General features: G+C 38.9%; 3 protein-coding genes and 1 long non-coding RNA gene across 4 annotated transcripts; 3 read left to right on the forward strand and 1 right to left on the reverse strand.

The window, feature by feature from the left end:
- Positions 1-3,314: 3,314 nt before the first annotated feature.
- LOC112181924 (protein ENHANCED DISEASE RESISTANCE 4) lies at positions 3,315-8,467 on the forward strand. The gene is made up of 5 exons (XM_024320336.2): positions 3,315-4,184; positions 4,674-6,984; positions 7,140-7,200; positions 7,300-7,523; positions 8,046-8,467. Exons 1-5 carry the CDS (start codon positions 4,067-4,069, stop codon positions 8,098-8,100), a joined length of 2,769 nt encoding a protein of 922 aa, XP_024176104.1. The 5' UTR covers positions 3,315-4,066; the 3' UTR covers positions 8,101-8,467.
- Positions 8,468-10,214: 1,747 nt separating this feature from the next.
- On the forward strand, positions 10,215-13,311 carry LOC112181925 (protein trichome birefringence-like 25). The gene is made up of 3 exons (XM_024320338.2): positions 10,215-10,702; positions 11,192-11,469; positions 12,272-13,311. Exons 1-3 carry the CDS (start codon positions 10,399-10,401, stop codon positions 13,055-13,057), a joined length of 1,368 nt encoding a protein of 455 aa, XP_024176106.1. The 5' UTR covers positions 10,215-10,398; the 3' UTR covers positions 13,058-13,311.
- A 176-nt stretch (positions 13,312-13,487) lies between these two features.
- Positions 13,488-15,126, reverse strand: LOC112181926. Its single transcript, XR_002929198.2, has 2 exons — positions 14,897-15,126; positions 13,488-13,783 (listed from the first exon to the last, which is right to left on the reverse strand). It is a non-coding gene; the product is annotated as an uncharacterized LOC112181926 (long non-coding RNA).
- An 8,105-nt stretch (positions 15,127-23,231) lies between these two features.
- Positions 23,232-25,342, forward strand: LOC112182101 (hydroquinone glucosyltransferase). The gene has a single exon (XM_024320541.2). The coding sequence runs from the start codon at positions 23,831-23,833 to the stop codon at positions 25,253-25,255; it is 1,425 nt and encodes a 474-aa protein (XP_024176309.1). The 5' UTR covers positions 23,232-23,830; the 3' UTR covers positions 25,256-25,342.
- Positions 25,343-25,863: the final 521 nt, after the last annotated feature.

Raw genomic sequence — 25,863 nt, forward strand, 5'->3', positions numbered from 1 at the left:
ATTGCACATCATTTGCCTTCATTCTCAAGTAGGCAACTATTTTCAAAATTAAAAACAACGTCAAACTCGCAGCATCTATTCCACTGATCTGACTTGTAAAAGATACTGTTTAAGAAATCTTCGTTCAACGGAGGCTAGCGTTCCCTCAAGAACTCGGGTTTTTGGCTCGATCGTCACAGACAATATGTCGTCATTCTTGATTACTTGCAATTCTACGGAAGTAATTGTTTCCTTCATTTATGTTCAAGATGATGATATTCCACGCTTTGTGGATAACGAGTCAACTAAGCAATCTGTTATTAGAAGGTTAAGGAATTACCCGGTAAGATCTCAGAAAGAAGAGGAGGGCTGGGTTAGGAAGCAATCTGAAAATATTATTGATCATGAGGGCCTGAAACTTGTGTTACAAGAAGGGAGATGGTTCTGCTTAAGTTCTTACGTACTGTAATCAGTATGGTATATAATTTCAAAGAGCACGACCATTTGCGGCTAAGCTAAGCATGTTTGTTTAAGCAATGAGTGTGCTGTAACATTTGTCCATCTCTTGGCATGGGTTGTTAATATATAGTAATACTAGTAATAATGGAAGATAATAGCTGTACGTTTTTCTTAATTATAGCAAATGACATGAGATATTTAGTACAAATCCTTGTTCGCCTACTAATCTATAGCACTACACAAATAAGATCCAAAGTCAGTTTTACGTTCTAATGATAATACAAACAACTTGTCTCCTTTAAATCAAACTTAGAACGTATTACTTACAATTTACAGTTGTAAGTACAACTTGTCTTTAAAATATTAACTTCGAAGTTAATTTTCCAAGTGATAGTTTATCAAATAGGTTTGCATTATAATATCTGTTTAATTGGGTTCGATAACAAACGAAATTTCCTACGTTGAAAAAGCAAAGGACTAGCATCAACAAATGCAATAAAATTTCTTTAGAAACTTGGGTGGCAAATACTATTCGGTAAAAAGTCATAAAATTACTTACAAACACTAATTATTAGCTTGCCATTGGTCATAGTGCTATCCCACCACTCAACTCAAACAAGGAATATTGTGCAAAAGAGAAGTCCTGTCACTTTAAAGCAAAGAGCTCTTACCTGTCCCATGCCTCAATTCCAAGGTATCCAACCGACTTGTTATATATATGGACCCTTTCATAACTTGTTCTGATACCAACAATATCAGTACCATGTTAGCATGACCTAGCGTTTAGCAACTTTATCTTAATATTATGTCCCTTTGCTTGGGTAGAGCCATTAAAATTCCAACTAGCAACATCAATTTGAGATCAATTTCAACCAAACCCGAAAATCACATCGAACAGCTGTTTGTATATTGAAGATTGGTGTAGTTCACATTTCACATTTCACACTTCACACTAAGGTTGGACGTGGTTCACACTAGTCTTCACACTATGATTGGACGTGGTTTGGTAGTTGGTTTGAGCTACAACATTGTGTGGAAGTAACGAATGAGATCACACACATATTAATATGCAATATTTTCTCTACTTTAGCCACCGGGTGGAAATCATTTGAGGTTTTGATACAAAATGTCTTGACATTGGCGCATATAGACATGGTAGCATTTTTTATAATGCAATAAATGACTCTTCACTTTTCTAATGTGAGATTCCAAAAACTCTAATTTTAGTTGCACGTCAACAGATATTAAAATCAAGTAAAATGACAAAATCCAAATAAATCTGGACAATAGTTATGGTCAATGGCGGAGCCTCATTGTTGCTTGAGATGGCCATGGCCCCTCCAAGCTTCCACATGGTTGTATATAATTGACTAAAAATTTCCATTTTTTATATATAAATTGTTACAAAATTGATGATTGGCCCCTCCAAATCATGTAAACTATATTAATGGCCTCCCCAATTTTGCCAATTCTAGTTCCGCCACTGGTTATGGTGTCCTGAAACGATGTAGTTTCGATAGGTCTTTACTGGCACTGTACTCGTCAATGATTCAAACTCCATACATTTTCAACAATGGTTCAACTTCATCGCAGTAGGTTAACCAACACTTCATGAAACTCATATAAACCATCAGGCTGTAGTCCGGTGGACGGTTTCGATCAAAACTCCACGGTTTTACCTCCAAGTACGGCCCTACGGTGCCCTAGTTATTCACGTGGTAGAAAATTCCAAAAATCTCGCAAGTCCTGATTCCAAAGTAAAACATTCACTCTTTTTTATCCGACAAAGTAAAAACATTCATTACCAAATTCACCACTAGTACTCTATTAACTTCATCTTCTTGTTCCAGATTTCCTCCCTGCGTATCATTTGAGTTCATCTTTTGCCCAAAAGTCAAAATCTGGCAGTGAAAGAGATGTGCATGCCAATAACAGGTACTGATTGGACAATGCCACAATCACTGGGGTCAGGGTCCCCTACGGTGTGGGGTAGAGAAGAATCCGATTATTATCTCCGGTCAGAGTGGTCTGAGTAGCAGTGAATCACAACCGTCCGTTTTGGACTTTGTCAGTGGGAAGCGAAAGCTCTCAGTCTCTCTCTTCTGTTTTTTGCTTTTTTGTAGTTCTTCTTCTTCTCACTTTCACGTCGGCCAAAACAGTGCTTTTCTCTCACCGGTCGCGACCAACCAAAGACCAAAGTTGGAAATTGGAAGAGAAAAAAATTCCCAAAGAAGAAATTTAAAGGGAACCTCATAGTGGATAAAGTTAAAGCTAAAGAGGAAAAGATAAAGATAGATTGGAGTGGGATTGTTTAGAGCACAAGCTTGACTAGTAGTCTTTTAGATTTTTGGCTTATTTTATTTACAAGTAGAATGAATATAAGCCGGAATCGAGCTGTTTCGAACAATGACGACAAATTATAAGCTGCTTAATGCATTTATAAGATATGAAATTTGATTTGTTTTCTTTAGGATTAGCCTAGTTAGTATGTGTCAAAAATATGTTTTTATATTGAATAATTTTCAATATTCGTAAAAACTTATATATGGAATCAGGAGCATATGTTTGAGAAATATTAGAGGTTCTTTGGAATTCAAAGATTTTGTTTAACTTTTAACATTTAATGAGAAATTAGAGAGAGATTGCACTATTGTTGAGGTAAAGCTAATTTATAAAATTTGTCGATTGATATTACTTTCTTGATCACGGCATGCCGATACGGTGTACAATATAATTCACAGTTAAAGATTAATTTATTTTATTTTGAGTGGATTTAACTTATTCTGCCTTACAAGTAGAGTTTTCAGTTTCAAAACGAGTTAAAAACAAACCAAATTCGAATCAAATCCAACAATTTCTTGTTGCTTCCCACTATTTCAACGAGTCCTGTCCCAAACAGTCTCAAACTAGGAAGGGTCACCCTTGTGACCAGTCCTAGTCCAACCAAAAAGTCCCCGATTTACTTTCTCCTCCCAATCGGCGATTCCCTCGAAGGTGCACACCCCACTAGCGCGCGCGAAACGGCATCCTTTCACACCCAAAACGGCGTGGCACCTTGGAAAACGGGCCCCTGTTGATTCCTGAACCAAAGCTCCCCCTGTTTCTTTTTTCAAGACTCATACTTTGTGTTCTGTCTCTCTTTACATGTTTGTTTCTGAGAAAAAACACAGAAACTCTTCAAAAAAAAAAAAAGACAGAAAATGTGGTGAGTTGAGTTACATAAATTCTGGGCTTGTTCAATTCAAACTGCTCCTCATGGTTTTCTGGGCAGCAGTACTGATTTGTCCCCACAAAACCTTCTCTCACTTTAACTGCAGCTTGATTTTGATTCCCACAGAAAGCTGATAAAGAAGGGAAGTTAAAAAGAAAAAGAGAGTTCCTGTCTTTCCTGTCTTTCACTCACTCACAAAAAATATTCCAGCTCTTTTGAGTATTCTATAGCACCTCCTTAAAACCCAGACCCAGCTCAGCTTAGAGTCCTTGGACCAAAAGCACCAACCCCTTGTTTCATTTTTTTCGGAGGCTGAGTTTTCGTTTTGGGTTTTGTCTGGTGTTGAACTTTGACTGTGAACAGTGGGGGTTTTGTTTTGGGTTTCTGGGTTTTGTTGGGTAGCTTTGGTTATGAGCAATGGGGGATTCTGGTGGAAAAGTGAGGTTGGTTCGGTGCCCAAAGTGTGAGAATCTTCTTCCTGAGCTAGCTGATTACTCTGTGTATCAGTGTGGTGGTTGTGGTGCTGTTCTTAGAGGTATGCTTTCTTTTTCTCTTTGATTCCATTTTTTTTTTTTGGCTTTCTGTTTTTGTCTGTGAGGAACTTTAGAGAAAGATGGGATTTTTTATGTGGAAAATCTTACAATTACCAAATTGGGGAGTTTAATTTTAAGTCTTTATGACGGTGATAGTTGTGATTCCTGTAGAAATTTGTGTTTGATTTATGAGAAACTTAGGAACCCAAATGAGATCAGGGTTTTTGGCCTTGAGATTTGGTATGGTATAAACCCCAAAAACACACACCAACACAAAAAGGACTAATCATTTGGATTTGTGGGGCTGAGTTTTTTATAGCTGAAAAAGAATGCAACTTGCAAAGTTCTTAACTCAACAGCATTCCATTTCCTGTAGTGTTTTCTGCCACCGAAATAAAGCAAGTTTTTGTTTAGTTTTGAAAGAAGTTTGCTCTTTTCGGGGCGTTCTTTTTAGAATAGAGGATCAAATTTTGGGTTTCTTTCATTTACAGCAAAAAAGAAAAGGCAAGATGGGGATACTTTGTCAGAGAAGTCGGATGAAGAAACGGTGGGAGGAGTTTTTGCTAAATTGGCTAGTTCAGATGATAAAGGAGTGTTAGTTTTAAGTGATGTTTCTGATACAGATGTTAAGTCAAGTGAAGGCTCTTTGGTTTCTGATCAAAGGGTTTTAGAGAAGGAAGATGCTGAGATATGTAGGAAACCAACCAAAGCTGCAACTGATAAGTGGGCTGTAGATAATGGCCTTGATATGAGCATGAAAAAAGATGAACCGGGGAATGCAGCTAGAAATGCAATGGGAAGAGGACATGGAGATTTGAGTTCTGAATCTGGTTCCACGAGCTTAAGCCGAAGATCAGCATGGATGGCAGCTTGGCAAGCTGAGGAGAATGGTGCAAAAGAGGGGTTTCGAAGAAATCCAAGAATTGATGTGGAAGGTATGAGGTCTTCAACTTCCAATTATCCTGAAGAGGGTCCATCAAATTACCAGATGGGTTCTTCTCACAGGATTGGGGAAGCGTTGAGGAAATCTAATGACCAAGATGGGGCAACAAGAGTTCTGTCCCTTGAACAAGACCGAGCTGAGCTGCTGAGGAAGCTGGATGAGTTGAGGGATCAACTTAGTCGGTCTTGTGATATGGCTGATAAGTCGAAAGAGAAAGCTCCTCTTGATGGGAGAATGGTTCCTCCAGATCCTTATGGTAGTTCTGACACTTCATATCCAGGTGCTTCCTCAGGACCAAGTAGACCTTCTATGCAGTATTTTGGACCTGATAAACATCTTTCAGGACACCCTCATTTTAATCAATATCCTGAGCATTTTCCCTATACCAATGGCCATGAAACTGCTATGCCTAGCTTCACTCCTTCCATGCATAACTCAAACAGTTTTCCGGGTTATGGAGATCCTTATGGACCCCAAATGCTCAGTGGAGCTCCACATCCATTTCCTAGGCAATACCAACAGCCATCTCATCCATACTTTTCTGGACAGTATGCTGAAAATCATCCTGATCCATATGAGCTGCATCCACATAATGCAATGCTTCACCAACCTTCTTGCCCTTGTTACTATTGTTATGACAAACACAGGCGGTCATCAGCACCAGTTCCACCCACTGCTTTTCAAAATAAAAGCTTCCCTGACTTCCCAAGCAATCCCATATTGGCCCATCCTGAAAACCCTGGGTTGATTGGTCCTAATGATCACTACAGACATAGGACTGCAGTTCCCCCACCCTTTCAAGTTCCACAGCCCCATACAAGATGGCCAAGTGACTTCAACTCCTACACGGGCAGTTTTGCTCATTCCCGTCCTCCAAGGACGGAGCTGGCCAGTGTTGGTCGGCGATGTCGTCCATTTTCTGGTGGTGCTCCGTTTGTCACATGCAACAATTGCTTTGAAATTCTGCAGCTGCCCAAACAAGTATTGCTTATGGAAAAGAGTCAACAGAAAATACGATGTGGCGCTTGTTCTACTGTAGTTGATTTTGCAGTTTCTAATAGGAAAATTGTTCTTTCTCATCATGCTGAAATGAAACAAAATCATTCAGAAGTCGATAATGGCTTGAACGAGGTGGTTAGAGACGGTTCTTCACATTCTCATGGTCATGTTTCCCGGATCTATGCTCATTTCTCTTCTGAAGATTATGATAATTCTGGTTATGATTTTCAGTCTATAGATAGAGAACCTGCTTTACCATTTCCAGTACCAAGTTCAACAGCAAGCAAGCCTCATGAGATGCAAAGCTTTCATTCTTCGTCTCCCAGTACCTCTGAGGATGACTGCAACCCACCAGAAGTTCCAATTGCTTCAAGAGATGTCACAAATTCTGTTCAGCAGCCTATCATAGCCACTTTTTCGCCACCACCTCCTGGTTCACCTCTGCAGGATCATTTTGATTACTCAGGTAATAACGTGGCAAACCGCCTTGGGAAGGGAAACCGAAGTAGTCGCTCAGATCAAGAGAAGGTGAAGCCAAATAAGATTACATCGAGACAAAATTCCTTAAAAGAGACATCATTGGCTACTGAAATGGAGGTATCATTCAATGAGTACTCTAATACTGGGGTTTCCCAAGATTCGTGGGATGCTAGCAAAGAGGAGGATCCGCCTAAAGTCAACAAAGGGGGTGATTCATTCATTGCAAACTTTATTAAGAAGAGCTTTAGAGATCTTTCCAAGTCGAATCAGACAAACGAGCATGGCAGGAGCAGTGTGTCAATTAATGGGCACCCCATACCAGACCGTGTGGTGAAGAAGGCTGAAAAGATTGCTGGAACAGTCCATCCTGGACAATATTGGTAAGTTTACACTCCCTAAGTGCATTTCTAAGCGTGCTGTTGATCAATGCTTTGTTAGAGTATAAGATAAATGTTGGACCACATCCTAAAATCTTATGTTTTTGTTTTCTTCCATTGGTAATTAATGCCTTTGTTTTCTTCAATTGGCCAAACAGGTATGATTTCCGAGCAGGATTCTGGGGTATCATGGGTGGGCCTGGTCAGGGCATAATTCCTGTAAGAAAAATGGATTACACACTACTATCATTGCATTAGCTATTAATTATAGTTGTTAGCTGCTTATAATATTGATGAAGAATTCTTTTTATTGTGCAGCCATTTATTGAAGAGTTCAATTACCCGATGCCTGAGAACTGTGCTGGTGGAAATACTGGTATTTTTGTAAATGGAAGAGAGCTTCATGAAAGGGATTTGGATTTGTTGGCCAGTAGAGGACTTCCCACTGCCAGAGATAGATCTTACATCGTTGAGATCTCAGGGAGAGTCCTAGATGAGGACACTGGTGAAGAACTTGATAGCCTTGGCAAGCTTGCCCCAACGTAAGCACAAATGATAATACGATCACTTCCTAGTTAATTACTTTGAGAGTAACATGTTTCTATGATCACTGGCAGTAGATAGATACATCCAAATCATCTTATGTCATTCATGATGTAAATGCTGTTCCTTTTAGGGTAGAAATGAAGACACATTGACCATTTTGTGCATACATGATCTCGGAAGAGATCATGAAATCATGAACAAAAAATGATGCGAGCGTTTATTTACATATTGTACTGTGTCTCATCTGGTGCATATTTCAGCTCCTTTGGTATCAGCATCATGTATGCAAATTGATCAGCCTTTTAATGTTGTAAACTGATGCCCATGGCTGGGGGTTTGGGAGTTAACAACTTTTTCAAGTTTTACTGATTGCTATTCTATGATTTAGTTACACCCTGCTCTCATGTCACCTCTAGCCTTCTAGTTTATTTTGTCATCATAGTGTCACCCGTGTAGTATCACTTCCCTGAGTGTCTTTGCAGATTTTCTAATGTTGTTTACTTTGACACTTCCTACAGGGTTCAGAAGGTGAAACGAGGATTTGGCATGAAGCCTCCAAAAGTACCTACATGATCAACTTTAGAAATCATTAATCACTTCTGACATTGGGTAGAATCTCGAGTTTTCCATCCTGAGCTGGAAAGTAGAATCATGAAAAGAAGAAGAAAAGCAAGAACAGGTCCTGCACAATATTGCAGATTACCAAAAATGAATGATAAGCTGCTTAGGATGGTTAGTAGGTTGGTTTGTTCTTGAGTCTTGTGCATTTCCTGAAGTAGTCTAGTTATGTTTCGGCATATCAAAATGATCCTGTGCCCTATAATGATTCTGCTATGTAGATTGGTTTCTCTTTCTGCTGACTTCCAATTTTTCCTGTATATGTTTTGGTTTCTCGTTTCTTTATATTATAATACAAGGTTGGGAATTCATCTTGTTCAAATGCTGGTTTTACAAATTCATCTCTAAACTATACAGAAGTTTTCAATTTTCGTATCTTCTTTTTTTCTGTTCTCTTGCAATTGCTACTAGAAAACAGTTTGGTTTCTCTTTTCTTTCTATTATAATCCAAAGCAGGAAATTCATCTTGTTCAAATGCTAGTTTTACAAATTCATCTCTAAACTAAAAGAAATTTTGTCAATTTTGTGGATAGTGTGGGCTCTTTTCTAGTTGCAATTGCAAGAGAACCAAAAAAAAAAAAAAAAACTGGTCCAGACTTGTATATGATGAATGGCTTAAAGCCAGTGCATAGAAATTGACATAGAATGTGATTGTGAAATGAAAGCTCTTTAAAGCTTTCACTTTCCCATTTGGTCCCCCCTATAAGCCTTCATGCTTTGCAATTTGCAAAGATATTGCTATTTTCGGAGAAGGATCCATGCTATGCAGTTTAGACTTTAGATACAGATACAAGGAAAATCAAACAAATGATAACAGACAGACTTTTAATCTATACTTTGCATCACGAGGTGTTATTACATCCATGGCATGTCTAACCTCGAAATTATTGTTTAATCTAGAAACAAAATAGATATATTGTATATCTACTTCAATAAATTTTCTATTTTCCAACAACCACCTATCAATGCACAAGAGACCAATCAAAGCTTCCAGAAAATTTGACTACCTTGATCAGATTAATATAAAATCTATTTCTGGTACAAATTAAAAGTATTTTAAATTCAGCCAACTCATTTATATTTGTCAAATTATATTTTGAGATTAGAATTAATTGACAATAGGTGAAGATATGCGAATTCTTACAAATACAAAATTTATAATTTAAGACATATTCCACATTCTTACAGACTTTCTTGTGTGAAGTAACCGACTCTAATATCTTTAAGAAAGAATCTAGACATCTAACTTAAAACAAAACGCGGAGAATCTCAAACCCTTATAAGTCCCTAATAAACTCTAAAAATTTATTTTTCTTCATCACGACTATAAGTAGACGACACACTTTCAAACCCACAAATTTATGTTTATTATGGAACATTTATTTTCTACAATCCAAGGATAAAGAGTCTAATCTCTGTGAATAATGCACAAATTCTAGTTCTTGGGACCATGTGTAAATTAATGTCTTCTTTCCTTCTCAAAGACAAACACAAAGTTAGAAAGGTGCTTCTTAGGATGTAAATTAGCCATTAAAGCTGTTCAACCAGCTGTTTTTAGCTAATCTAATAATCTAACCACTACCTAGTGAACAAAGTTCATATCTTGGGTCCCCACATCTTGATCATATCAAAGTTGTAAGGATTCACTAGTGAAGAAGTAGAGCATGTGCATTTAGACCTTAAAATCTAATAATCCAAGTAAAATGACACTCATTCTCATGCTTTGCTGTTTTCTACAGTGCAGATGTTACACATGGCAACCACCTTTTCTTCTAAAAGAGCCTCATTTTCTATACCCCCTCTTAGAAAACGCTAAACTTTCCAAATTGCATTCTGATTATATAAATATTGGTTAGGTGAGGACAATATCGACTTCCGGACATCTTATTTACAAAAAATAAGTATACTATTTATTTAGAAAAAAGAGAGGAATATTTCTATATATTTTCAACTTGTCATAACGGTTTTGATAGTAAATGTTTTCATCATTTGGTTACACATAATTTGTGAGCCATAATAAAATGACAAACGGGAAGCGAGAATATAACCAAACAGGGCAGTAACATATCACAAAAGCTCCTCTCTTTGCTCTCACGTCAGTGTACAGACAACAAGTCTCTGTAGTTTAGCCACCTCAAAAATAAAACCAAGGCTATGAATTTGTTGCCAAAAAAACAGCTTCTCATTTAAACATTCCAGGCTTCTATCCTCTCTCTGCGTCAGAGGTCTTACTTGGCCTCTCTCCAACACCAAATGGTGAAGGAGATGAAGTTTGAGTCCTCATCATCAAACCCATTTTCATCACCATCATCGTTCCTCAAACATAATCATGTCTTTCTGAAGTTTGCGGTTTGTTTCCTCTTAGTGGGTTTGGCTTTTCGCTTCTCCGATTCGATTCGATTAATCTCAGTACTACAGCCACTGCCACCTTCAATTGAAACAGAGCAAGAAACAGAGGAAACAGAGTCCAATGTTTCTTCTTTCCTTTCTCAAACGCCCACTTCTCCTCCAACTATAGATTCACCTGCAACTAATATTACCCAGAACTCTGAGAATGGTAAGCAATATTTCCTTCTTTGTTTCATTGATCCATGCATGAATGTGGAAATGAATATCAGAGAAAATAAAGAGAGAAACTTTCTGGTATTTAGGTAGGATGCATGTTTCAATGTTTCGGTTATAGGCTTGAGAAGTGCTCCTTTTGTGATTGATTTTTCTTTTTCTCCCTTTTATAAATCTCCTTTCTTATTGCATATATACATGCAAGAATTTGAAAATTCTTCATTTAAATTTTTTTGAAGTAACCAAACTCTCTCATCTGGCTTCCTGACTTGATTTTAGTAATCTTACTTCTGTTTCTTTGGTTGCTTTTGTTTTCAAGTTTGATGTTTCTTGAACCTTGTAATCGAGCTAGTTCATCTACATAGTTTTTTAGTTCAAGTGTGAAAATCCTTTGATGCTTAAAGTAGAGCAATGAGTACTAAAAATAGTTAAAAACCTCTGTCACTTTGGGGAAGTTGATTTATTTTACCTGATGTACCTGCAGTAAAATGTGACATTTTCACTGGAGAATGGGTACCAGACCCATCAGGGCCAAGATACACCAACGAGAGCTGCCCTGTGATTGAGTCTCATCAGAATTGTATGAAGAATGGTCGCCCCGATTCGGCCTACTTTTACTGGAGGTGGAATCCAAGAGACTGTGAGCTTCCCAAATTCAATGCACAGAGATTTCTTGCTCTTATGAGGAACAAGTCATGGGCATTTATCGGGGATTCAATTTCTCGTAACCATGTCCAGTCATTGCTTTGCCTTCTCTGTCAGGTACATTTTAAACCATTTCACAAACTATTAGTCTATTACTTATCATCAGTGTGGACCTGTTTGCGTAACTATACTTCGACCGAGTTTAACTTTCAATGTTTGAAACTTTAGCCTCTTTTTCTATTTGGGAATTAGTTTCTGTGTACATTAGTGATGCATTTGTACTAATCATGGGGGCAAAGGGTGCTACTTTAATTACTGCATGTAATTCTCTTCTCTTGCTTCTGTGGCAAGTCTGTGTCTTAATCCTTGATCTATGAATGATTAGTAATCCTAGATCTATGAATGATTAGTAATCCTACTTCAAATCCAACAGAAATGTTGAGGTTAGTTGTGGACTACAGCTACACCTATATGCATTTAGACCACTTCTTTTCAAGTTGGTTACATAGTCTTTTTCTCTAGCTGGTTTACCTACCATGAATATGGGTCATAATTGTAGTTTTAGTGTCAACCTCGTTTGTGGGACATTAATAATGATCGATGTATACATAGACCTATGTAATTATTTAGCAACAAAGACTGTTACTTCCTACCTAAGCAGTGTCTATGTTCTTCTGTTTTGATCGTTTATAACAATTGGAGAAGATGGAATTTGAATTAAGGACCTCTTTTTGAGACCAAGAGATAAGGTTATGAATTGTCACTAAATGACTACCCGAATTTGGGAGCTAGAAACAGGAGGACCTACATGTATTCTATTTATACCCTGTTCTGTAGCATTACATATATTCCTTGTTGGATTTTGGTCATTTGGTCCAAAATAAGGGGTTGATCAAATTTCAGTGGTTATGTCCCACAGGTGGAACAAGCTGTTGAGGTATACCATGACAAAGAGTACAGGTCTAAGAGATGGCTCTTCCCTTCTCACAACTTCACACTTTCAGTCATCTGGACTCCTTTCCTTGTCAAAGCAGCTACTTTTGAAGACATGAATGGAGTTTCCACTTCAGAGATCCAGCTTTATCTTGACAAACTCGATAAGACATGGACTGATCAATACACCAGCTTGGATTACCTGGTCATTTCCGGTGGGAAATGGTTCCTTAAAACTGCGATATACTATGAAAACGACACAGTCAGTGGCTGCCATTACTGCCCCGGAAAGAACTTAACCGAGCTAGGATTTGAACACGCCTACCGCAATGCTCTCCGCCTGGTTTTCAACTTCATCAAGGGCTCGGATCATAAAGCATCTGTATTATTCAGAACCACGACGCCTGACCACTTTGAGAATGGAGAGTGGTTTAGTGGAGGGTATTGCAACAGAACAGTGCCATTCAAAGAAGGCAAGGTTGATTTGAAAGATGCAGACACCGTAATGCGTAACATTGAGTTGGAAGAATTCGAGAAGGCTTCGGACAAAGGAGCTGAAGAGGGAGTGCGTTTAAAGCTATTGGATACAACACACCTTTCATTGTTGAGACCCGATGGGCATCCAGGTCCTTACAGGCAGTTCCAGCCATTTGCGAAGGACCAAAATGCCAAAGTTCAGACTGACTGCCTACATTGGTGCTTGCCTGGGCCTATAGACTCCTGGAATGATTTGGTGATGGAAATGTTGATTAACGGCGAAAAATATAAATGATCAAACCATATTTTGAACCTTGGGTTATCATTCAGCTCTCAAAATTCTTGGCCTCAGTTAAGTTTTGGTATTAGGATTGGCAAGGAATGGATGTTTCCTGCGGAAGCCTCACCAAGAAGAACTGAAGTTGAAAATGTTTAAACCAAAGTGCATGCAAAAAACTTGGATCTATAATTGACAAAATATGAGTTTGGGAATTTCGAGATGAATCATTCTTCCTATTTTGGAGATATTAATGGATGGTGGATTGGATACATGATTTCACCTTGCAACTTTATGATCAAGTTGAGCAATTGAACTAAGTTGTATACATGGTCCAATGTCCAACTACCACAAGCATGAAGCATGAAATAAAATGCATTTTGATCAAGAATCAAGAATCAAGGGTCAACAATGAAATCAAGCTCAGGCCTCAACTTTATGGTGAATATATAACAAAAGCAATGGAATTTGGTCATTTATTAGCTTGAAATCAAGCCATGTCATTGTAACACAGAATCCATATTCATGAAACTGACTTCACAACCTTAAATCATAACCCAAATTGCAATTCTGGATTATTAACTAACAAGTCATGTCTGAGACTCTTAACACCACCACAATTTTGTTCAACATATTCAGCAGATAAAAAAAAGTCACATTAGAATGCAACTCTTCATCCTTCTCATCTTATTTTCTTGAAGTGGCGGCTTCTGCCTTCCTTGGATCTGTCTTAAGAAATCGATCCTGCACCAAAGTTTAACAAACGTGATTTACAATGTTTGTCACTAACCAATTTAGAAATGTTCCTACATGACCCAACTCTTTCCCAAAAACTTGTTCTATTTTAAGCAAATGGTAGCTGTTACATACATACAATACATACATCCCCTAAATCTTTTACTCAGAACCTGTATGAAACAGCAAATATGTAAATTACAATAAGCCTAAGCCTTCAATTGGGCAATCTAAGATAGTGATCCAACCTAATTTGTATGCAAGTTGACATACGAAACCAGAAGAATGCTCAAACTAGAGTCCAAAATCTTGAATTAAGAAAGTGAAACAAACGAACCCTAGCATCATCATTGCTAAGCTACAACATCAGTTATAAACAAATCAAGCTAGCTAAGACACTAGATAACAAAACAATTGACTGGTTTTCTCTCAGCAATATCATTCCCATTTACCCATTGCAACTAAGCGTTTAGAATCAAAATCCTCTAGCTCAATTCTGTCAAACCTCAACGTATTGCTGGTCCTTCCTGGTACCTCCACAAGTCATGTTCGTTATCCTGGAATCTCCCCTATCATTCTCCCCATTACATTCATCCTAAGGTGCCTGTCATCTGATCCAACTTGACTGCCCTTCTCAGAGCCCACAACTACCTCGGAGCACACTTGGCTTTCATGACAAACCCAAGCCTGCTTTACACCTAAATTTCTCAAATCAACAACGAACATCCCACCCGAATTCACACCAATCTGAACATTGCTAACAAGTTTTCCGAAACCATGACATCCGAAAAGCAATCAACTTTCTCTTGTATTTCCCGAACTACATTTCCACACCTTGTAACCCAGAATCTAATCTCACCATACACTCCAGAAAAGCCATAATAACCATACCCCATTAACAAATTGTAACCCGAAACTGAATCTGCTGAGTTGATCTCACCATAAAAATTTTCATACCAGCCAATCTTATTCACAGAACCCAAGTACAAACCGATCGTCCTAAATCCTAAAACTTCAATAAAAAAACTGATTCACTGAAACCCCAGAAGTCGAAATTGTAAAGCTTTCATCTGGTTTGGATGATATGCTAAATGAATAGAAATCAAGGGGAGACGAACTTACGTTACCGACGAAGACGAAGTGGGCGACTACGACCGTGCCGACTATGCCTCCCAATACAGCTACGGGCCCAGTCAGCAGACTCCATTTCCTGTATATCATCTTCTTCTTTCTTTCTTCTTCTTCTTCTTGTTCTTCTCTCACGCTGAGTCTCAGATTTCTGGTGCGTTTTGGCTTTTTGTTAATTTTAGTACTGGTAGTATGGTATGTGGGAAGGTGACTCTGTGTTTTGGGCTCAGGTTAGGCCTCCTACAGCCAAGCCCATCTTGCTTTCCCAGATTTCTATGCCACGAAAGAGTTTTTATCACAGACATTTCCCAAAATTTGGGTCATTCGACATTTTGGTTATCCAGATTCTAAAATTACTACATTGGTACCTCAAAATTAATACTTTTAGTACCATCTGTTAATAACACCATTAACTCCACCTTTTTGACAAGAGCAATTTTGTCTTTCCATGTCCCATATTAGTTGGGGAAAATTTTGAGAAGGGTACATCAACTTTAAGGCGACTATGCATTTCTGTACACAAAGTTACGAATTATAAACTTTAGTACATGAACTTCTAACCCCGACCAACTATTTGTACATGCCATGATTAACACCGTTAGTCAATGTGCCACCTAGCATAATTTGAGGGGTAATTTGGTCTCTTTACATTTGTACTCTGGGCACCTAGCGCTCTTTCTCTCCCTCTCCCTTACACCTAGCTCTCTTTCTCTCCCTTACTCTGGGCACCCATCTCTCTCTCTCTCTCTCTCTCTCTCTCTCCCCTGCACCTGAAGAACGAGTTTTGTCAAATCCAAAACCAATCGCTTCCCTTTACCGCTACTCGAATCCATGCTCAGATTCCGACTTGCCAGCGGCAAAGTGGGCAAATCCAAATCCGACGCCATTACTTCCCTCATAATCGAATCAAACTCAGCTTGGAAGCAATGGGAGGGGAAATCTCCACCATCTGAGACCTACCCAGTTCCATTAATCCTCTCGACGTCGCATCTCAATCTATTCAAGAACAAAAGCGCCTCAGATTGATTGAGATCTTGATCGAAAATGCCGAAGATCACAAAAGGGTCAGCCATTGAGAAGATATAGGTTCGCTTTCTGACGGTATGGGTGTACAAGGAATGGTGCGGTGGGGATTTCTCGATGCATTTATGAGCTAGGGCTCCGATTTCGGGATTTTTCGCAATCTTGCCGATCTTCTGGGCAATGCAGGCGTAGTAGATCAGACTTGGATTCGAAATCATTGATCATTAGAGAAAAACCCAGAACTTGAGGATCGAATCGAAAATTCTAGGGGCTCGAAAAATTGGGGGTTTTTTTTTAATCTAGAATCTAAGCATTTCGAATTGGGATTTAGGTAAGGAGATTGATGTTGGGAATTTAGGCATCTGATTCAGGGAAAACAAGGGTTGTAAATCGGGGTTGCTGTGTCAATATAATTTGGTTTATGGTGATCGGAGTTTGACTGCTGGGAGGACGTGATCGAGTTCATCTTTTCTGGGCAAGAGTTTTCTGGGTCTGGGTTGGGGTTTATCTTTTCTATGTAAAAACTCTATTCTACCCTTCATTTTTTGGATAATGGCATACGTACTAACGGTGTTATTGATGTCGTGAATAAAAAGTTGGTCGGGTTTATAAGTTCGTGTACTAAAGTTTAGAATTTGTAACTTTATGTATAGAAATTCATAATGGACCTAATTTCATGTACTGTTTCTAAAATTTTCCCTATTAGTTAATTAGTAGTTATCCCAATTACTTCTCATTTTGCATATACTAGTACTACTTATGTAACATCCCGAACCTAAATTCACCGGTTTACTAGTCATTGAGACGGTAAACGACCTTTACTTTCACTTTTACTTTCGGTTTAGTACTTTTAGTGGCCCTAAAAGTTGACTTTTTGTTCGGGTCAAAATTTGAGAAAATATTCTTCATGGAAGTTGTAGAGGACGTTAAACCGAGCGCGTGCATATGTGGTATGTAAAAATCGGACTTCGTATGCGAGAGTTATGGCCAAAAATGTGAAGTTACTGTTCATGGTAATTTTTGATTAAAATAGAAATTTACCCCGGGTAGGTTTCCATTTCCGGAAACCCACCCCAGCTCTTTCTCTCTCCTCTCCCCCGACCTCTCTCTTCTCCGGTTCGACCATTTTCCCTCTCCCTCCGATTTTCGGCGATTCCGGCCACCAACCGGCGTGCCACCGGTCACCAGAGGAGCGCCTCCTCCCTCCGAGCACCCTAGCAACCTTGGTTTTCCACGATTTGGCCGGAAAACCACGGATCGAAGGAAAAACTCCTCCGGCTGCAGTTTGAAGCTTTTGCCGATTTCCGGCGATTCCGGCCACCTCCGGTCCCCATCTCGCCGTCGAAGGTTCGGTTTTCATCACTGATCATTTCCCCTATGGCCTTATATCACGATTTGTTATGTAGATGCTGAATCGACGAATTGAAATTCTAGGGTTCTTGAGGATTTCTGGGTTTTTGTTCATTGAATCGATTTCGGCCATTTTTAATTGTTATTTGGGAATGTTGTAGTTGAGAAGTTGAATCAGTGTGTTGAGAAGGTGCTACTGCCAAATTTTGGTGGCCATCGGAGATGGTGGCGGCGGCGCCGCCACTGTGGGCGGCGGTAGCGGCGGCTAGGGTAGTTTATAAATTTCAATTTTTAGCTAGTTAAATTCTATAATTATCATAGAGCTTATATATGAAGTTTGGTGAATTTTGGAGGAGTTTGGAATTGTTTGTGAATTTTCGAAGTTTGGAGTTTTGTGGTGGAATTATGGGAAATCCGGCCGTCGGATTTCCCTCGTTTTCATTATGGAATATGTAAATTGAGGAATTAGAATTGTGGAAGAGATTTGGGTTGAATTTGAGAAGTATTGGAGATAGGGATTTTCGGATTTCGTTTAAGTTCGTAATTATTTTATCGGATTGCCGTTTACGGAATATAATTGTGTACAGGACGATGTACCGAGCTATTGCTCGATGACGGAACACGAATGCGTGATCGTCGGAATAGTACTGTGAGTGGACTTTTGTTTTAAATAGCGATGCATGCATTTATTTTCTTAAATAATGCTCTAGTGATTATTCATATTACTTTTTGAGGAAATGAATTAATTTTCGGAAATTGATTTCGAATTATATCATGGATTTGCTTTCAATAATGAGCTTCAAAGGTTGGTTATGTTTTATTATATTATTTGATGAATTCCTTATTTCCGAGATAAATTTCTGGAATTAAGCATATCCCTAATCACCGAGTTAAGCTCCTGGAAGATTTTAAGATGAGTTTCAATGGAGTTGGATATTCTCAATTGTTTATTGACTTTCAATTTTGGCATCGGGAATGCCTAATTAAGGATTTTGGATTTGGTTGGCTTTTTGGAGATTTTGAGAGATTTTTGGAAATGGGATTTACCTATACTAATTTCCGGTTTTGGTTACGGATTTGAGAATATCTGGGCGTGTGGGACACGCCGTCGATTTATTTCCATTTCTCACTTATCCATTTTGAGATTGAGAGTAATCTTGGCGTGCGGGGTCACGTCGTTGAATACATGGTTTCTATCTCGTGAGAAATGTGGGGAAGCTACATGGATTTACTGGTTTTCGATGATGTTTCCTCACCATACGCGGGTTATGTTGTTAGGTCTCCTCCTCACTGACTTTGTGTTTGTGAGTGGCAGTTGAGGTAGCTTGTTCTCCTCCTCACCTACTTTGTGTTGGTGAGTGGCAGTAGAGGTGATTTATTCTCCTCCTCACGTGGGTGGCAGTCGAGGTTATTTGGTCTCCTCCTCGCACAATCTATGTGTGAGTGGAAGTTGAGGTTATTAGTTCTCCTCCTCGCACAATCTATGTGTGAGTGGCAGTCGAGGGTAGGTAGAGCCTGGAGGCTCCATTGCCCGCATGGTGATATCTCTTCCCCATATCCTATCATTTCTCGACTAGCGGGGCCTAGTCTGATTTCCGTGTAACCTGCGGGGCTGGTCTTATCCTGTTGAGTATCTGAGTTTCGATCTTTCCTCTCGGTCTAGTCGGTTTTTCTTGAGTGGAGCTTCTCGTGATTTGTTTTCTAAATCATTACATGCATCGAGGGTTTTTAAGGAAATAAATGTGGGAAAGTATAAAATCCACTTGGTCCACTCACGCTAACGTATTTTATGTACTTTCCCCTGGGCCCTTCGGTTTCAAATGCCCAGTTTGCAGGCGAATTGGTTGAGGTCGGGCGTACACGGAGTTGAGGCATAGTCAACAGCATGGCTTCCGCATCTGTCGTTGAATTAGGTTTTCCTCTTATACCTTTCTGTTAGAATTGCTCTGATTTCCTATGAGATTTATGCTTTTAGAGTTGAGATGTGTGTTTTGCGAATTGGAGACTGATGTTGATTTAGGGAGCAGGGTGGCTCCAGGAGCATAAGGATGAATTGTTTGAGGAGTGTAAATGTTTTCTATAGGTTTGGGTTGCCCATTTTAGGGGAAATTCCACCAAATTTTTGGTAGAATTTCTTCTAAGGTGAGCCCCGCAGGGTCGCTTTGGATTTCAGGGTGAAATCCGAGGCGGGTCCTGTCAACTTATGCTTTGTTTTTTTCTTACTTTTAATTAGTACTGAGTGACTAATTTTCTCGATTAATGAGTTTTGTGACCGGGGGAGAGAAAGAGGGCAAGGCGAAAATATCTTGACAAAAAAGAGGAGTTAACAGTGTTATTTTCGGAGGGTACTAAAAATATGTCAGGGATTAATTTTGATGTATCAATGTGATCGTTTTAAAATGTTGGAAACTAAAGTGTCGAATGACCCGAATTTTGGAAACTGTTTGTGACATTTGCTCGCCACTAAACAGTGTCGGCAAATGATTTGTTTCTCTTCAGTGAAATTTTTTTTTTGATGGAAAATTGGGTGACAATCCATTAAACGTAAAAGTATGTAACCGTACACAATGACTACCCCTAAGATGGCATGACATAATTTTATCATTGTCTAGATAACTCTAAAGCTACCTAAATAAAGCTACCCTAAATAGAAAGCTCTGAAATTAGTAACCTGACGCTACTAAGGTTGGCTCCGGGCAATTCAAACCCTAATCCCAATCTATTCATGCTCCCCAAGACCTCCCTATGCAGAGGGGCATCCCGTGTCAATCAAGAAAAAAAAATAAAAAAAATACAGGGCCAAAGCCTAGCACAAAGCCCTAAACCCATAAGAAAACCCTGCCAGCCCAAAAACACAAGCATCGTGTTAAAACCCCGTATGAGCTACAACTCCTACAACTAAGACGCAGCCGCCGTCTCTGTTGGTCGTACCTTCAGCTACTTTGCCGCGAAAACTGTCATTAGCCACCATGTTGATTCTCCGCACCATCACCATCTCGAAGTCGAGAACCGTACCAGAGTCTATACCACGATCAACACTTGAGAATTCTCTACCACAATTTACACCGCCAACCCTAACAAAGCGGTCTCGGACGCAACATCATGTCACTAGACCCACATGCCTTGATCCATGCCGCCTTCACCAAAGACAACGACCCTATCAACATACCACTATCCAAACTGCCCCTTGCCCCCAAGAAAGGAAGATGACAAACATGGATCGGAACCTACAAAATCAGTGGCGGAACCAGGATCCAATTCCTGTCTAGGCTAATTAGAAGGGCACAATAATTTTTTTTTTTTTAGCCAGTAATTTATACAATCATGAATCATCATAGATTCATAGCCTCACCTATCGACCGACCATCAGACCATGATCAACAAAGACATCACTACATCAGTCGGTAATTCTAACTAAAAATACATTCATGAATCATCAATTCATCATAGCCTATTAGCGGATTAGCCTATGAGGCGGCTATCCACCGAGTGACCAACTCACCGACCATGAATCCATGATCAAGAATCAAGATCCTCAGCTAACATGGAATCTCTCTCTCTCTCTCTCTCTCTCTCTCTCTCCCCCCCCTCCAAACCTCAACTCATACAGAAAAGGAAAGCCCAACTCACAACCAGTGGTAGCAAACAGAATCGACATTCAGCAAAAGGAGATTTGGGATTTCTTTGAGGAAACCCCATTGGGAAAAACAGAGCAGGAAGAAGAAGTGATAAGTGAAGAACATAGGAGATCGATAGAGCTTCATACCTTGTTTCAATTGATAAGTCCATAACCTCCATCGAAACACTAGAGTAGTGTGACTGTGTGAGGCTGTGACTGTGAGCTGCTGTGGGAGCTGGGAATACACGGGACTTCTACATATAATTTTTTTTTTCTTTGGGCTGGTATGGCTGGAGGTGTATATATATATATATACACACACACACACACACACTTAAGGGTTTTTAGCCCAAAATGTTGCCTAGGCTTGAGCCCATATAGCCTACCATGTCCTTCTGCCACTGCACAAAATCCACCACCATCAGAGATGGCAAGAGGCTAACTTGAAAGTCCCAATCTTACTGCCCTGCAACCAAACGCCTAGAAACCATCGGAAGAGATTGAGGAAGAAAGGGTAACCAAGGCCACCCAAATGATTGAGACTAGTCGAAGCCGCCATCACAGAGTCCACCGTAGTTATCAGGAGAAGATGGAAGGGTTGGGGCAAGAAGACCCACTGCCAAAGAGAGGAGGCGAGAAGACATGTTCAAAATTTTTGAGATACAATATTATTCTTTTGGGGATCCATTATAGACTTGACCGCAAGCTTATTCCAAGCAACTAAAAATTTAAAATTTTGTGCCAAAAACTTCACCAAATTATGAAATAACTATAAAAACTCATGAAAGAATCATTTGAAAATATTATTATGGTAAAAAAAAAAAGCAAAAACCAATAAATAAGAAGAAACTTCACGTTATTTCTCTTTTCAGTCTTTCACCAATAACATGTGCATTGCACAAGTATGAGGTTAGTTTTAGTTTTTTAGTCTTGTTTTTTATTTTTATTTTGGGAGCTTCTATTCATACTTCTAAAATTGGTATTTAGACCTCTCACTTTTTCCAAGTAATAGTTGACTTTGTCAACTCATGTCAAATTACCAATAAAGACACAAATAAGAAAAAGAAAAAAAAAAGCTCTTCTTATCCCTACGAACAGTAATAGTTTTCAACTTGGGAAAAATTTTCTCCTCCAATGTAAACCCTAAAATATATATCGCCAAATGTTATTTAACGTTGAAGTCAAAATTTTATGAATTACTTTGTCTACGTAAAGTGATAGACTTCCTTGCTCACATAGCTGACAATTTAATTATAAGATCTATCACTGAGATATAAAAAAAAAATAATAATAAAAAAGAGAGAAAATGGGAAATACAAAGACACCTCAGTTGATGAAGCCCTACTCATTCTAAATGCAATCAAACATGTGAACGAGCGGTGACAAAAAGCACTACTCCAACACGTTTATATGACAAACGCAACAATGGGTAGTTGTCCACAAGATCTTCCTGCACATCGTCAATGCAGAGCAATTTTATGTGAAACTATTCTATAGATATGATGAAAAATTCGACCATTTGATATAAATCTATGGAGAATGCACTAAACTCATGGTTGATTATTGTAATTTCATACATATCTAAAACAAAAAGATCATGCATGTTCATTTCAAGATGCTATGGAAACAAGTAGGAGATAATCAGTTTACGGACAATGACACTTAAATGGAATGAAAATAATACTTGGAAAACATGTTTATACGAGATGATGAGCAAACATGATATTGTTGCCTACGCTAACCAAGAGACGACAATTCATTGAAAAAATGCTAGCACCTCTATTACTCGTATATGGAGGATGAACTTCCATAAAAAATAAAAAATTGTTGCAATTCCAAATCTTCAAAAATTGAAGGAGATCCAACTATTGATTGTTGAAAGGGAGCTTCTATTCATACCTCTAAAATTGTTATTTTGACCTCCATCTTTTTTTTCAAATAATAGAATCTAAAAAAAGAAAAAAGGTCTTTTATTGATTTTATTGGACGATTGGCATTATAGGAAAATTAGTGAGGGGTAGATAACAAATTGATTATTTGTAAAAGTAAATTGGAGGTCTATTAAGTGAGGAGGTCTAAATAACAATTTTGAAGGTATGAATAGAAGCTCCCTTTTATTTTTTATAATAAACTTTTATTGATGATTTATTTATAGATAAATGTGTGTTTCTTTTCATTTTAATTTTTTACGGAAAATTTTTACCGATAAATCTTTCTCTATTTATTTAATTTTATTGAAAGGTGTTGCTAACAAATTGTTCATGAGAAAGAAATAAGGACAAAATGAAGACACGAAACTATGTAGGCAACCATATGTTAGCTTTTCATCAAATGATCAAACAACAGAACCTATATATAATTGTTTGGGGAAAAAGGAAAAGAATGTACCGATCAATCCAGAAACCATGAGCAGGCTCTAGACTGATGATAGACACGAGTACATTTATACTGCTATACATGTGTAGCCTTGAGGCTCTAGAGTGTAGACTCTAGACTGATGATAGACTCGGGTACTATGTAGGCAACCATGTGTTAGCTTTTCATCAGGTGATCAAACAACAGAACCATATAATTGTTTGGGGAAAAGGAAAAGAATGTACCCATCAATCCAGAGACCTTGAGCAGGCTCTAGACTGATGATAGGCACGAGTACATTTATACAGTTATACATGTGTAGCCTTGAGGCCCTACAGTCTAGACTCTAGACAATCCAGAAACCTCCCAGAAATTAAAGTCTTGTACTCTTGTATGTTCCTTTAGCAACGTATACACTCCACCGATAGCACAGTTGTCAATGTTTCTGGAATCCTTGGGACATTGTAATTCCAGAAATTGCTACAAGTTCTCTCGAACCAACTTACTTCATAGACTACTTTCATATATAATTCTTTCAACTCCTCCATCTTTTTTCATAACCATTTTCAAAACTTGCCACAATGGAAAACAACCACAAAGCATCATCACCCCACATAGTTATGATACCCAGTCCAGGCATGGGTCACCTTATCCCACTTGTAGAGCTTGCAAAGCTTCTAGTCCACCACCATAACTTCACCATCACTCTCATTATTCCCACCATTGGACCTCCCCCAAAACCGGAGAAAACCCTCCTCCAAACCCTCCCAAATTCCATAAACTACTTCTTTCTCCTTCCTATTGATTTCCATGACCTCCCCCCAGAAACCAAAACCCAAACTAAAATAACCCTTTCTGTCACTCGCTCCCTTTCCGAAATACGCAACGTTTTCAAATCCTTGGCTGCAAGTTCCAGTCTAGTTGGGTTAGTGGTTGATATGTTTGGTACTGATGCATTTTATGTTGCCAAGGATTTCAATGTCCCATCATATTTGTTCTGGTCCACCATGGCTATTGGTTTGATTTTGTTGCTTCATTTGCCTAAGCTTGACAAAATGGTTGCTTGTGAATACAAAGACTTAGCTGAGCCTGTGAAATTACCAGGGTGCATTCCAATTTCCGGAGCTGAATTTCCAGAACCATTTCAAGACAGAAAGAGTGAAGCATACAAATGGTTTCTTCAATATGGCAAAAGGTTTGATTTAGCTAAGGGTGTTCTAGTGAATAGCTTCATGGAACTGGAGCCAGATGCTATAAAAGCCTTGCAAGATGAAATTGGGCTTCGTGGGCCACCAATTTATCCAATTGGGCCGATTGTCCAGACCGGTCCATCTTATGGGCCTGATGGGCATGAGTGTTTGAAATGGTTGGATGAACAACCAAGGGGTTCTGTTCTGTTTGTGTCATTTGGGAGTGGTGGAACTCTCTCGTTTGAACAGCTTAATGAACTAGCATTAGGGCTTGAAATGAGTGGAACAAAGTTTTTGTGGGTTGTGAGAAGTCCAGATAACAAAGCTTCTGATGCATCGTTTTTCAGTGTCCAAAGCCAAACAGATCCTCTAGGGTTTTTACCAAAGGGGTTTAGGGAGAGGACCAAATTAGGTCGAGGTCTTTTGGTGCCATCATGGGCGCCACAAAGTGAGGTACTTAGCCATGGTTCGATAGGTGGGTTCTTGAGTCACTGTGGATGGAATTCAATCCTCGAGAGCATTGTCAACGGTGTCCCTCTCATTGCTTGGCCTTTATATGCAGAGCAAAAGATGAATGCAAATGTGTTGTGCGAAGCTTGGAAGGTGGCTCTGAGACCTAAAGCGAATGAAAATGGCATAGTGGGATGTGATGAGATCGGTAGAGTTGTGAAGGAACTAATGGAAGGGGAAGAAGGATTTAGGGTTCGACAGAGGATGAATGGATGGAAGGAAGCTGCTAATAAGGCATTGAGTGTAGAGGGTTCTTCCAGAAAGGCATTGTCTGAGTTGGCGATGAAGTTGAAGAAGCATAAATAGAATTAGGGTTATGATCAGTTTCCTGTTGTTTCTCTCTCTATGAGATGTTGAATATATTCTACACAAGTACTTCAACCAATTAGCCAATATCTTGTCATTCCTTATCTGTTCATTTTTTATTTTATTTTTGATAATCGAGCCAGTAGGGCGAATATGTATTCATCAAAAGCCAGAATAGGCTGTTACATATCATTCCGCTGCCATTTATAGACAGATAAATAGATAGTGGTAGTACCCACAATGGTACATAGAAATAGACCCACTCATTATACAATCAATACGTAGACATAGCAGGAATCTCCCTTTGGTACTACGCCGGAGGCGCTAGAAAGATCCTGCCCTCCCAACCTAACTCTTAATTAATAAACCTAGTTGCCTAGAGACCTCAATTGGTGTACAACTAGATCCACTGAGAATTAAGTTGACAAGACCAGACTAAATGCAAAAACTAGATGTACAAAGGTGCCTAGACTGTCCCTTTGTATCTTCAGTTTGCTGATCTAGTGAAGCTATTTGCATACATACCATTTTAGAATCACATAAAACAGAGAAGGCATGATGTCTACTTTGATGACTTAGAGCATCTTTAATTAGCAGACTCTCTATTT

This window comes from Rosa chinensis, chromosome 1 (genome assembly GCF_002994745.2).
Source record: "Rosa chinensis cultivar Old Blush chromosome 1, RchiOBHm-V2, whole genome shotgun sequence".
Lineage (NCBI taxonomy): Eukaryota > Viridiplantae > Streptophyta > Magnoliopsida > Rosales > Rosaceae > Rosa > Rosa chinensis.